Source organism: Argopecten irradians, chromosome 2 (genome assembly GCF_041381155.1).
Source record: "Argopecten irradians isolate NY chromosome 2, Ai_NY, whole genome shotgun sequence".
Classification (NCBI taxonomy): Eukaryota; Metazoa; Mollusca; class Bivalvia; order Pectinida; family Pectinidae; genus Argopecten; species Argopecten irradians.
Window position 1 is genome coordinate 9,451,867 of NC_091135.1, and position 13,330 is coordinate 9,465,196.

At 32.7% G+C, this 13,330-nt stretch overlaps 2 protein-coding genes across 2 annotated transcripts; one reads left to right on the forward strand and one right to left on the reverse strand.

Annotated features, from left to right (window-relative positions):
* Positions 1 to 600: 600 nt before the first annotated feature.
* Positions 601 to 4,834, reverse strand: LOC138314377 (ras-related protein Rab-18A-like). Its single transcript, XM_069254681.1, has 6 exons — positions 4,625 to 4,834; positions 3,558 to 3,613; positions 2,913 to 2,974; positions 2,170 to 2,242; positions 1,598 to 1,716; positions 601 to 796 (listed from the first exon to the last, which is right to left on the reverse strand). Exons 1-6 carry the CDS (start codon positions 4,693 to 4,695, stop codon positions 629 to 631), a joined length of 549 nt encoding a protein of 182 aa, XP_069110782.1. The 5' UTR covers positions 4,696 to 4,834; the 3' UTR covers positions 601 to 628.
* Positions 4,833 to 12,991, forward strand: LOC138314376 (kinetochore protein Spc25-like). Its single transcript, XM_069254679.1, has 7 exons — positions 4,833 to 4,963; positions 7,293 to 7,452; positions 7,877 to 7,942; positions 8,405 to 8,551; positions 9,543 to 9,647; positions 10,565 to 10,666; positions 11,322 to 12,991. Exons 1-7 carry the CDS (start codon positions 4,961 to 4,963, stop codon positions 11,456 to 11,458), a joined length of 720 nt encoding a protein of 239 aa, XP_069110780.1. The 5' UTR covers positions 4,833 to 4,960; the 3' UTR covers positions 11,459 to 12,991.
* Positions 12,992 to 13,330: the final 339 nt, after the last annotated feature.

Here is a 13,330-nt window from a genome sequence, read left to right on the forward strand (position 1 = left end):
GGAATGTTTTTAGATTTCGACTATAAGTAACTGGTAAAATTCCCAAAAAATCCCAAAAGGGGAAAGTGTTAATTTGTGTCAAGCTTTGATTATTGACAATCGTGCATCACTTGCATTTTTTTATGATATTGTGATCTAAGTTGATTATTAAATTAAGTTTAATTAATTTTCTAGATTTTTTGTCACTTCTCATTGGTCAAAAACACGCCACGTAACCCACAAACCAGTATGTTTTATATTTACATTTCAGCTGATTACCTGACATACATACTTGATTGATCCAGGGATTCTTAATGTTGTTATATCCACTCCTGGACTACTTACAAGTTATAACAAAATTGAAGGCTATATGTGTGACAATAGATAAGTAGATGAGACAGGTAGTATGGTCCTTAATGTAAAATAAACACTGAAAGAATTGAGAAATGGTACAATGTATACTTTTGAAGTTCTGTGTTACTATCTATCAATCTACAGGTCTGTGGTTGGTCAGTTCATTTATCTGAAATGCATTCAGTTTTGATATGACAAAGTCTAAGGGTGGATAAGTCTGGTGAGGATTTAGGTTCTAATACGCCCCCCTCCCCCTCCTACTACCTCTTTGAAAAAAATCCATGCACTTGGAGATTTACTGAATATGGTATATCCTATATTCCATGAAATTGCTTACCTTTTCAACAAGTTCTTCAAAAGCGCACTGCACACCCTCTTTTGTTTTAGCACTGGCTTCTATAAATAACATGTGGTGTTTCCTGGCAAATTTCAGCCCTTCTTCCTTAGTTACCTCCCTTCTTTCCTGTCAACATGATAAAAAACCATAAAGCAATGTTTATACTTGAGTGTCTAATTAATTAAATTTGCATTTCAAAGAGCTCTCTAAGCATTTGTCTTAAATCATTATTTTCTAAATATAAAACCGAGCATTGTTATCATAAATCTACTGCATATCTTAATTATGATAAACTATTAAGCATTTGAGCTTAAATTTTTAAATTGTTTTACAGCACATTTTTATCATAATGAATATGATTATTATAATTATCGGTGTATTAATTCAGATTTACAATATTCCAGTATATGGCAATGTAAAACATTAATTGAATATTCAACCCTTGGTTTAAATCACACTATCAATTTCTCTTGTTCAATAGGTATGATGATTCAAAATTCAAACAAGAATTCCACGGAAGTGGATGTGTCGCTTATATATAGAGTTGAAAATATTGTTAATAATTAGGTGAAGTTATCAAGTCCCAAAACTCTTGCAAATATTGGCGGATTTTGACCAGTATCACAATATACCAAATTTGGTTGAAATGGGATAATAAGTAGCAAAGTTATCAAGCGAAAACTATGGATTTATCTGTTTTGACGATTTTAAAGTCCCGTAACTCTTGTAAATAGTGACAGATTTTCATCATTATCAAACTCATCCGAGATCACATTGATATAGAGCAATATACCAAATTTAGTTGAAATCGGACAATAAATACTAAAGTTATCACACGGAAACAATTTCCAGGAGGCTGACACCAATAACATAGTGATACCTTATAAGTGTCAACCTTGCGTTGCGGGTGACATATAAAACCCTTACATTATCTATCTTATTTCCAACAAGCATTTTGATGAGGTCATGTTTCGTTGAGAATGTCTCTAGCTCATTCAGCCATTGTTCTAGTTTGTTGAATGACGCTTTACTGGTCACATCATACACTGCGAAAAAAAGAGAGAAAACAAATTAAATAATAAAAGTTTAGTACTTGTAGATATTTTTTTCACAAAGTACAGTTAAAATATTCTGACATTTTAATTGGCGGGCTCCTCGACAGGACCATTTACACCCTTCGTGGCTCTACTCCTTTTTAAGATCTAAAATCAGTATATTTTATAAGGTTTATCTTGTCTTCATATCCTTTCATGCACTAGATCTGAAAAGGACCAATTATTCATTTTATCCCATTTCTAAGTTAAATCAATGTTAAGTAATATTTCTGATTTTTGCCTGAGTATACAAACAGGTGCCTTATAGTAATTGTCATAAACCTCTGATCACAAGATATTTTTTAGAACGACAGATGGATGGAATGACGGACACAATACATGTATTGTCCACACCCTCCTACTTTCTGCCCTTCTCTGTCATGTATTTGAATCAGATCAACCTACCTAGAATGACTCCCTGTGCTCCTCTATAGTAACTTGGTGTCAGTGTTCTAAATCTCTCCTGACCTGCTGTGTCCTAAAAATCAATCAAATCATAATAAGTATTACAGTTCTAAATGGCCAATAATGGCAATCCATACACCAAATTGAGCTAATATCTGATAAGTATGTGTGCAATATTAGTATAATGCAATAAAATAATCTAACATCAGGAAAGATATATTATTATTAATACCTGAATTATTATATAGTGTTAAATACCGAATACTCTATCTGGGTAAAATATTTTGCCTTCAGCAAAAGGCTTGACGACAGCTGACCTGTCAAAAATCTTCATATGGGTTGTAAATAGCTTATTGTTCTATAGCTAAATCTAACTCATGTTTAATCACACATTCTTCAGGAGAATCAATTTAACTGTAACATGATCACAGGTTGAATTGTCCAACTATAAGATTGATGGCGTTTTCAACAATGGCTTTTGTTCACCAGGTTTACATTGCATGTATTTGACCAACCAGCAGTGATAATATTACAGTTAAATTGATTCTTCTTCTAAAGTTTTACATATAATATTTTGAACTTTAAGTACATGTAAAACAATAACATAATGTTTTGTATGTATGCCAGGTTCAAAATGTTACATGTGCAATGTGTATTTTTATATGCTATGGGTTAATGACAGAGACATCAATCTCTGATCACAAATGGTGCTCAATGATCACTCGCAGATTATGGGAACTTACCCAAATAGCAAGTTTGGCTTTGTTACCATCAATCTGTAGGGTTTTTACTTTAAAGTCAACACCTGTTACAAACAAAAAGCATTATTATTTATTGTCAAATTATGATATCCATAATGATGTGTGAAATGCCTTGGTAAGAGGCATTTATATATGTTACATCACTTGACCAAGTGTAAACTAAATTGATCATCAGACAAAAAAGTTATTGGCCGCGGTAGAAGACCTGTGTTTTGTGACTTGGTTACCATGACAACCAAACTGTTCAGAAAATAAAGCTTAAGGCTTCCTGTACAACTTCTCATAGGCCCCAACATTATTGTGAAGTACATATTAAAAGTGGTCCAACCAGCTGTTTAATTTGGATCAGAGAAGTTGTATGTCCAGGCAAGATTTGCAGATGACAGACAGAGTGATTCCAGTATATAATTATTAGTATATAGCCACATTCCCCATCTGGCCCCCTCAACTTTGTTTCTGAATTTCAGATTAATAAATTATAATAAATTAAATAACTGATTTGAGAAAAATCTATAAATATAAGTAAAGAATAATTATAACCTCATGGTGAGTGTGTTGAACAGTGATTTTTATGCACATAAACTGTGCAGTCATTGCCCGCAGAGCTATATATGAACATATACTGACCTATTGTAGCTGCCTGCTCTGGATCAAATGTATCATCTGTAAATCGCAGCAACAAACTGCAACAAACAAAAAATATGTATAAGCTCATGGATGTCAATGTCTGAGTGATAATTAAAATCTTTAAAAATCAATGTTCTGATTTCTTGTTTAGTGTCATGCATGGTCCATTCTATAAGTAACAATTTTAAACCACAAATGCACTATGATGTAGCTTGGTTAAACTGGATCAATCGATCCTTGATGTTATGTAAGCTATACGTATATATACATAGCTCAATCATAAAAGTTTCCAGCTATATCGGCCGGTATAGATAAGGGTCTCTTGTGTCATCAGGGGTATAAAGACTTTGACTTTGGAAAGAAAGGAAGGGCACATGCAGTCTCATTGATGACCATGCAAGTAGGTACAATGGTACATCAATCAGTACTGTACGTATACTAAAGAGTAGTCCGAGATACTCTGGCCCTGACACCGGCCCTGACACCAGACTTATACATTAGACTGATAGATGTCTGGTTTAGCGCCAGAGCGGACTGCTGTATCAAAATGTGTAACTTGCGGACACTATTTGGTATCAGACCAGGTCATCTCCTATTCAGACTTGATTCTAAAATCATATTGTAATTCATGGACTGTATGTATAATAGAGGATGAGAAAAATACACTGATATATACTAAATGCTTAATTAAGTATAACTGTATTACAATGTACCATTTATTGGCTTAATTTTGGAGAGCTTGAGGAATTTAATATACATTGGCCGAGGTTGCATTTTCACTTAATTGGTTTATTAGGCACACATAGCTTCATGACAGATCATTGTATTTGTTTTTATGGTTCATTGATCATGGCCCAAATGTATGACCAGTCTATTTTTAGTAACAAAACAAACAACAGTGACTCAGTGAGAAAGAACACGAAGCAAAGGAATAATGCGATAAATGTAAAATAATATATATATTTTGAAGAATTTAAACGAAAAGTATTTTAAAACTGTGCCATAAAAATGAGAAAATGACGATTCCATCGAATATTTTTCTCAACACTGACATCTTTTGCTGTTACCTTGATTTTCCAACTCCACTTTCACCTATAATCAAAATCTTCAGTGTAGTCAAAACTTCACGCTCATCCATCCTTCTTTATTCAACTGTGTGAGCGTAGTGGAAATAATGGTGTCTAAAACACTTGGTGATAAAAACAGAAAATGATTCAATCAATGAATGAATCCAGAAAATGATATGGCGCAGTTTACCTCCATATGTGTACACGTCATCAAAAATTGCGTTATCTGGAGCAAACTGTCGTTTGTGTCGACAAATCTGATTGGCTGATACAACGGAAGTTAATGGAGAAGGCGGCTGATTTGACTAGAGAAGAAGCACTTGTTATTTATTTACGATGGTAATCAGAGCATCATGGCCCCAAAATGGCATATCTACCTGTTCTGCCTGATTCCCTTTAACCCCTTTTAATGTTTATGTGATATAAAAAAAACTTATGTTAATAAATGTATTTAATCGAACGATCCAGTCAGGGACCTGTCAGTCTAACTTTATCTGGTTATGTCAACTGTAACCTGTTTTAAAAACATTTCTTTTCCCGACGATGGCACATAGATCTAGACGTAAAGTACCATGTGTCGATGATGACCGAGGAGTTATCATAAAACAAGTATCTATGCATAACGTTCCATCAGGCGTTAGAAGCATAGCAGTTACTGTACCTTACAATTTTATTTAACAAACAGATAATTCTTCAAATCTTGTATCTTTACAGGATTTCCTTTTTTAAGAGGCATGTCAAAAAAATAAGGTTAAGGGTATTATGTAATGTGATATAACTATGACATCACTTTGAAGTGGTAACTTCAGTTACAACGATTATGTAGTTGAGATCTGATCAACTCGATCAACAAAACTACACATAAAATGAATAATCATACCCTGCCTCCACTCCATTCCCGGCAGGATCTTATGACGATCATCTGTCAGAAATCTTCCATCCATCGCTCAGAGCTACCTCATCGCAGCTAAAAAACACAAAGCTCAAAATGATATTTAAATGGTGGTCTGTAGGAATTCAAAGAAAACTGAAACAAAGTTGGCCGAACAATCACTTTGAAAGATAAACCCAAATGCAAAGTCAATTTTACAATTGCTATATAGAGGCGACCTGGCTCCTTCAGGTTTCTATATGTATTCTTCTTATAATAATAAATAACTTTGTTCAAAACAATACATATGAACTGGTTAGTGCATATTTCAGCAGTTATTTTACATTGCTCTTAATCGTTCATTTGAAATGACAGTAATTAAATGATTTAGATCAATGCACATGGGCAATTTTTCTCAATTTTATTTTTATACCATATCCGACCCAATAAGTGCCGAAGGCAGTTCAGAAATCGAAAAAATTAAAAGGTGCTAATAATATGAAATTATTGTAAATTGATACAGTTTAACTTTTGTGTAGTATAATAGGTCTTTATTTATGCATGGGCAATTGAAATGGATGTCTCAGAGATAGGGAGGGAAACTTATTGGGTCAAATATATACAGTAATACATATTCTAAACAACATTATAAAAATACCAGCAACAGCAATTTGTATTTTCCATAGATTAGAGGTGTATACATGCAGGGCTTTTTTTGATTTCGGCCCCATTCCCCATGGCAAATCCTCTTAATTTTCCCCAAGCCTTAAATTTCCCAAAATCAAAGTTTATTGCAGACTATCCAAAAACATTGTATGAACTTGGTTGGCTAAGGCTTTAAATACATGTGAATTGGCTTCAGAAAAGTACATAAACTACACTGGAAATAAAAAGTCTTACTTTATTTTAGTATTTGTAATGCTTTATTATTTCATATTTCATAATTTTTCCCAAATCTTGGTTTTGTCGCACACTTTCCCAAATTAAAAGCCACAGGCCCCATTCCCAAAGGAGTGAAAAAGCTCCGCCATGCCAACGCCCAACAGTTGGATGCAAATTGAAAGCGTGAATTTAAGGCATTATTGCTACCAAAATTTAATTTTTGAAAAACTCTTGAAAATTATATAATGAAACTACATATCTGAGAGATCGTGGTATATTTATCTTTAGGTCTAGATCAGACTTGCTGATAGAGTCATAGACTACATAAGCTATTATTCTGGTGCCCTAAGACTGGCAGGGATATATTTACTGTAAAACAACTTGTATTCGCGTGCAATTTACGTGCAATTTACTTTCGCGATAGACTAAAATTCGCGAGAGTTAATCTCCAGGAATTATTATAGATATGACTTAGCATATTAGTATCAAATGAAAGTAGAACTATATGTAGTATATTCCGCAAAAATTAATCACCGCAAACTTGTTTTGAAACGAAATTCACAAAATTTGATAGCCACAAATCAAAGTTGGTTTACAGTATAGATAAATCATGCATGATAATCTCAGGTATCCATTAATTGCAACATTTACTTTGTTAATTTTTATGACATAGTTATATGATTGTTTCTCAGTTCTATTAGTTGAGAACATATATATATATATAACTTAATATGCATGCTTACCTTCATATTTATTTTTCATTTTTTTTTCATTTTTTTTTTTTTTCATTTACATTTATAATTATTAAATCTTGAGTATTCATAGATAAACTGTTTATCTTCTGCCTGAGTTTTGAACTTGCTACCATGAGGACATAGAGGGCTATAGCAGTAATTTGTGATATATATGTTTCAGACATCAAAAGACGAAATTGAAACTCTCCAGGAACAATCTTGCAAGCTTGTAGAAAGGTTGACGAGTATAAGTGATAAAATAATAACAAAATGGGCCGGAGAGGAATATCAGAAACACATGGCTGGTTTCCAACATCAGCATATAATGCAGAAAGGACAAGGTGAATGATGGAACATAATTTGATAGTCTTTCATGTTTTCTGTCTATCTGTAATAACATATCACTTGGCTTTCAAGCAATTTCATTCATGGAGAAATGATTATCAATTTTCGTCATGGGGGAAACATTGGGTTCATTTCATAGAAAAATGATCATGATTGTCAAATGTAAACCCCATACAAAAGCAAAACACTTAAAAAATATCTTGAATAAGTTTTAATGAACCTTGAGTCAGCATTTACATTTGTAAAAATCCTTTTTTTTTCTATTGATCTCTGAGAATATGGTTAAGCAATATGAGCAATAATGAGGAATATGTTGGATCTGCCTCAGAAGAAATGATTAAATCTATGTATTTATCCTTTGTGGATCATTGAACTTTTTCAAAAAATGTTTAACATTTAAATATTTTTTTGTTTTTTCAGAGGAAATAAAATCCCACCAAGGCAATATTAAGCGAATGGAACAGCTCAGCAAAAGTAACTTGAAAGGTAAAATGATGAAGTGTGCTGCAAAGCGTCTTTTCAAAGGCCTGTACTTTTTAATTAAGAAAAATACTACATTTTTCCTTTCTTGACATACATATATTTTATTTATATATATTATTATCATTAACTTATAATTTATAAAAGTTTTTCTTTATTTGGGAAAATATTTACATCAAATTGAGAAAATATAGCTTTTCTGCAGGGGAAGGGGCCGAATTTCGGCTCAAATGCACACACAAAAAATCCCTGGGTGGTAAAACAGTTCTTATTTGACTGATAACAAAATAGTATGAAAACTCCAAATTGGCGTGGAAACAAAATTGACCTGAGAAGATGGAGCAAATAACCTTGCTCCTATTTTTTCACAGCTGATCTGAATGAGGATCAAACCTTGCTTATATTGGTAAAGTATAGTACCTGACCATCAAATTTCTTGATGATGTTAGTTTTCTTTTTGTCCTTCAGAACTACAGGATCGTTTTGACAAGCTACAGGAACTGAAGGCAAGTTTACAGCAGCTTCAAGGGGAAACAGACAATGTGCTTCATTTGAAGGAGAATGCTAATTCACAGCTTGGAGAAGAGTCCAAGAAAATACTCAAAGAAAGAGAGTGTAAGTTGTGTTTTTCTGACTTATTTATTAATTGTAATATCAGGATTCATATAAAACTAAGTGTCAAAGGTCAGTCTTGTCAGTGGCTCTGTCAGGACAACATCTTCAAATTAAAAATGATCGAAAACATGTCTAATACCTTAAAAAATGTTCCACTGCTGACAAGTAGTATTTTTCCTTTAATCAAAAATTTAGAGGAACTACTAATTTTCTTCAGTTACAAAAGTTACTCACTTTACACCATTACCACCATTGAAAAGTTTGAGCTTCCATTGAATTGAAAAGTTTGAGCTTCTAATTTTACTTTAATAATATAAGAATATTAAAAATAATTAATTGCGTCCCGAAAAAAATCCATGGCACTATGCTATATGGAATGCAGTACTGATCGCACATGCACCGAAAGTAAAATGAATTATTTCAAATTATTTTTTGTTTTAATTAGACATATCTACACAATTTAACACCAATTATTGTTCAAATGATGAATATTGTTTATGCTCTGTCGGCGGTGGAGCATCTTTAATCACATGTAGATATGATAAGCGGTGCTAGTTTATTTCACTAATTTTGAGTATGTAAGTAGCTATAAATGTGAGAAAAAGTGAAACAAAACAAACAAAACTAAGATCAAGCAGACAAAAAGTTCTTAAGGATGTTTTTCGCTTGTACCCCGGTAGCTCATATAATTTTCTGAAGCAGATATGCAATCATTTGAACCGCAATCAAGTTGACTCTAACTTGGCACTCAACAAGTCATACATAAGATTATTATGACACCATGGACAACCGAAAAATGGGAAACAAAATTAGATTGTCACAAAAAAAACCGGAGGGTTTTGAAATTTTGATTTGAGCCAAGTTTGGTTGTCTGAGCTATTATAGAGAGGTCGGAGTATATTCCAAACATTTAAAGGAGTTTGCCAAGGTGATGTCATTGGTCCTTACTTTTATGCCATTAGATTTACTAATATTTCATCTTTAATTTCAGACTTATCGCTGCAAGGAAAAGTAACGCAACAGAAACTGGATGAACTAGACAAGGCAGCTACCATGTTCCATTCCAGATTGGGATTGACATTCAAAAAAACATCAGGTACACTTTTAGGCTATATACAGGCATGCAAGCATAACCCATATTTGTCTATAATCAGTGAACTGTGTATCAAGTAGTAGATGGATATATGAGTTACAATATCAGTATCATAGTGACAAATATCATAGTGACAAAGGCCCTATCAGTCTGTTTATAGAAAAAAAAAGTCAGTCAAGGGAGATAATTATACTGATTAAGGTATTACAACACAATTTCATTATAACTTATGTATAGTTGTCCTAAATTTCTAATAAAAAAATTGTTGAGTCGAGACACCAGAATGATGACATAAGTGAAGTACTATTTACAGTCAATTAGTTCCATCTTCTGTGATTGTGACGTCATATTTTGATGTGATCTTTATGGCATCACAATCACCAGAAGGTGGGACAAATCAATTTTAAGTACTTTACTCGTGTCATTTTGGAATCTCAAAACCCCCTTTATTAACTAATGCATTGTTGTGTTACATCTCAATGGACCATACAAAATCAAATAAGAATTTTGGATAATTATTGTATCTTAATTAGACAAAAAAAAAATGTCTGTTTAGGGTTACCTGACCGACCCTAATTTTTTATCCCTGAACCTAAGTTTTTTTTCCCACTTTTCTACGGAAAAAAAAATTAAAAAGTCGGGATTTTGATCTCAGACTCCGGTTCTGGCCATCATTTTAGAGAGAAAGACACTAAAAAAAAATAAAAAAAAAAAATTTAAATCCTCCTGACCAACCCTATTTATTTTGCCAATGTAACCCTAAACAGACATTTTTCATTTTGGCCTTATATTAAAATGAGAAGATAATTATTCAACTTTCAAGAAATCTTACTATCTGGTTTAGATATCACTGCCTTGTCTCCCAACTTCCAAGGGGATGATTTTTTGTTATCAATTTTTACCAATTAATATATTAACAGGCAATCGTCTTCAGTGCCTTTTCAAACACATAGACAGGGACGATCCCGAGTCAATCTTCTATTTTTTCATCAAAGTGGATGGGGATGATCGCAAATATGTTGGTAAGTGATAAATGTGGTAACAAGAGTTTATTGTGCAAAGAAGTTACAGGAAAGTCCCGATACGGTAAGCTGAATAACTTAACTTTGATAACTTAAAAAAATATTCCATCTTTGCACATTAAAGAATTGTCTGCCCTTGAGGTTAGGTATTGATTGTGACGTCATGTGTTTTGCGAGCATAATGTCATACAATGCACTTTTCAGAAAAAAGATGATGCGAGTTTTATTCACAAAACAATGACATCACAATGGATACCTGCCCTCAAGGGAGATAACTCTGTAACAACTACATTTATTATGAAACAAGTAAAAGCACATCTTGATGAATATGTAGACAGTGTCATTCTTGGCGTGTGAAAAAACAATATTCGTTCTACCAAAAATGATTTTTCTTGGTTTTCTTGGTAGATCTGTAGCACATGTGTTTCAACATTTGCATTTATTTTGCTTTCAGTGTTCTCAATAATTTGAATTATAAATAATTAAAAACAGATAGAGCAGCCAATCAGGATAGTGTAAATTTGAAATTACAAATTAGTGTTGACAAATTGTTTGAAGTTAAGGCTATTTCAGTCTTTTTATTATGTAACTTCTTGTTGTGAACTTCTTTTGTATTAAAAAATGTTCAAATCATAAATGTTTTGTATGTCCATAGTTTCAGACTGTGAACCTCCTGTGCCTGAACTAGATGTTTTGGTGGAGAAGCTGAACCAGACCAATAATTTGCGTTCATTTATTGTGGTTATGAGGAAAAGGTTCCAACAGATTGTTCAGGATCAGAAAAGTCAGTAATCGTCTGGACTAATATATAGTACACCCAAGTTAACATGTCGTTGTACAACCAAACAAACTTCACAGTGAAATTTTAAAAAGTTACAACAAAATTAGAAAAGTCCTTTATGCAACTGGAGAAGTTTCACAGAGGATCAATTTGATCCTACAGTGGATGTTGGACCCACCTCCAACATTAACAGTAGACCAAGGATGTGACTCAAAGCTTATATATAACATAATAAAACTACTAGTAGCAATATTCATAGACATAAGCTATTATACATAGACATGTACTACATGTACCTGTTTTTGACAACGATGTGAGGTTTTTTTTGAAAACACTGAATTAATCAGACAAATTTGATGTCCGACAACTTGTGATTGGAAGAAGAACAATATTAGCTATTACTCTTGCTTGAAATCAGCAAATTTTTGGTGTTAAACTTGTTTTGTGAATCACTATCAGTTTATCATGATAATAGTTAGGCCGTATTCAATACTTTTATGGTATCAGTGAGATGTTTTAACCAACATTACATCAACATTACAGTGTATTTTATATGTAAATAAGATCGTGTAATTTGTAAATATCTAGAATCTTTTTAAAAAAAACATTTGTCATTATGTAATTTCATTAATGATTACATATATGTGTATAAACAATTTTAAAGGCATACTTTTTCAGTATCTTTATTTTAGCTCATTTACCTGGCGGGTATACCGTATACGCTGTAATTAGCGCTCAGAGTGCTTCAATAATTGTAAAAAAAGGAACATGCTTAGCCTTATTATTGAACTAAAATGTAAGTTGTGGACGAAAAAATTCAGCCATATTTTAAATCTTTCTGTACATGGTACATTAATCTGTTACAGTAAACATGCATATGCCTTTTCTCCTTTGAGACGCATAATTAAACCGTGATTCAAATGTAAAAGTATGGGATACAATGCTGATGTTAGAGTCATAACATGTTGTCAAACATTGTTAAACCCATGGAATGGGGGCATTTATACAACTTCAACTCTTCTCCAGAAAAGGGGAGGGACGCTAATTATGGCGAATACGGTATGATTATTTGTTATAATGTGTTTGTTAGGTTTTCTGTAAGTCTCATATTTTGACCTCTTCACTGAAGTTCAGACCTATAGCATGCTAGGATGAAGCTTTTGCTATAACGAATGACCTTGACTATTTTTCAAGGTCACAAGAGGTCAAAAACTTAAATGACTTCTTACTTTAGTAATACCCAAGTGGACAATATATATGATAGAGCATACTGGGATAAAACAGTTTAAATTTGTTCAAATAAATGACCTTTACCTTCACTCACAATCACAGAGATCAAACTACCCCTAAAACTTATCTAATAGCAGAATGTCTACAGAACTACAGTTTTGATCTATAGAATGCTTTGTTGAAGGACTATATTTCAAACATTTGACAACCATATGAGCATGTGAAATTTTAAACGAAATTCAATTACAGTTTACTAAGTGATCTAGAGACTCTCGGATGAATGTGAATTGTGAAGAATACAGGAATGATTTACTTTGTCAAATTAATTGGGGTTAAATTATTTTGTGAAGGCTATTCGCTAATGGTATACATGTATATAAATATGCAAGTTTTTTGTCTTTTGGATTTTTCTTCTCAGTAATATACACGTGGTAGATGTGACAGTGAAAAAAACAAAGCCTAATAATCCAAGTCAAATAAACTGAAGACTCCTATACATAGCCGACTTATAAATATACAAGTAGGCATGCAGGATACATGATTGAAAGAAGTTCAAATGGATATCATCGTTGTTCCAGGATGCATAAATCAATTGAAAAAGATCTTGAGAAATACAGAATGCATTATAAGCTTAGCTTTTACAAAATATGATA

Coding starts and splice junctions, on each gene's coding strand:
- LOC138314377 (XM_069254681.1), bottom strand. CDS start 4,695: ATGGATGAGCGTGAAGTTTTGACTACACTGAAGATTTTGATTATAGGT. Junction 3,614..4,624: donor AGTGGAGTTGGAAAATCAAG/GTAACAGCAAAA, acceptor TGTTTGTTGCAG/TTTGTTGCTGCGATTTACAG. Junction 2,243..2,912: donor AAGCCAAACTTGCTATTTGG/GTAAGTTCCCAT, acceptor ATTGATTTTTAG/GACACAGCAGGTCAGGAGAG.
- LOC138314376 (XM_069254679.1), top strand. Junction 8,552..9,542: donor AATACTCAAAGAAAGAGAGT/GTAAGTTGTGTT, acceptor CTTTAATTTCAG/ACTTATCGCTGCAAGGAAAA. Junction 10,667..11,321: donor GGATGATCGCAAATATGTTG/GTAAGTGATAAA, acceptor GTATGTCCATAG/TTTCAGACTGTGAACCTCCT.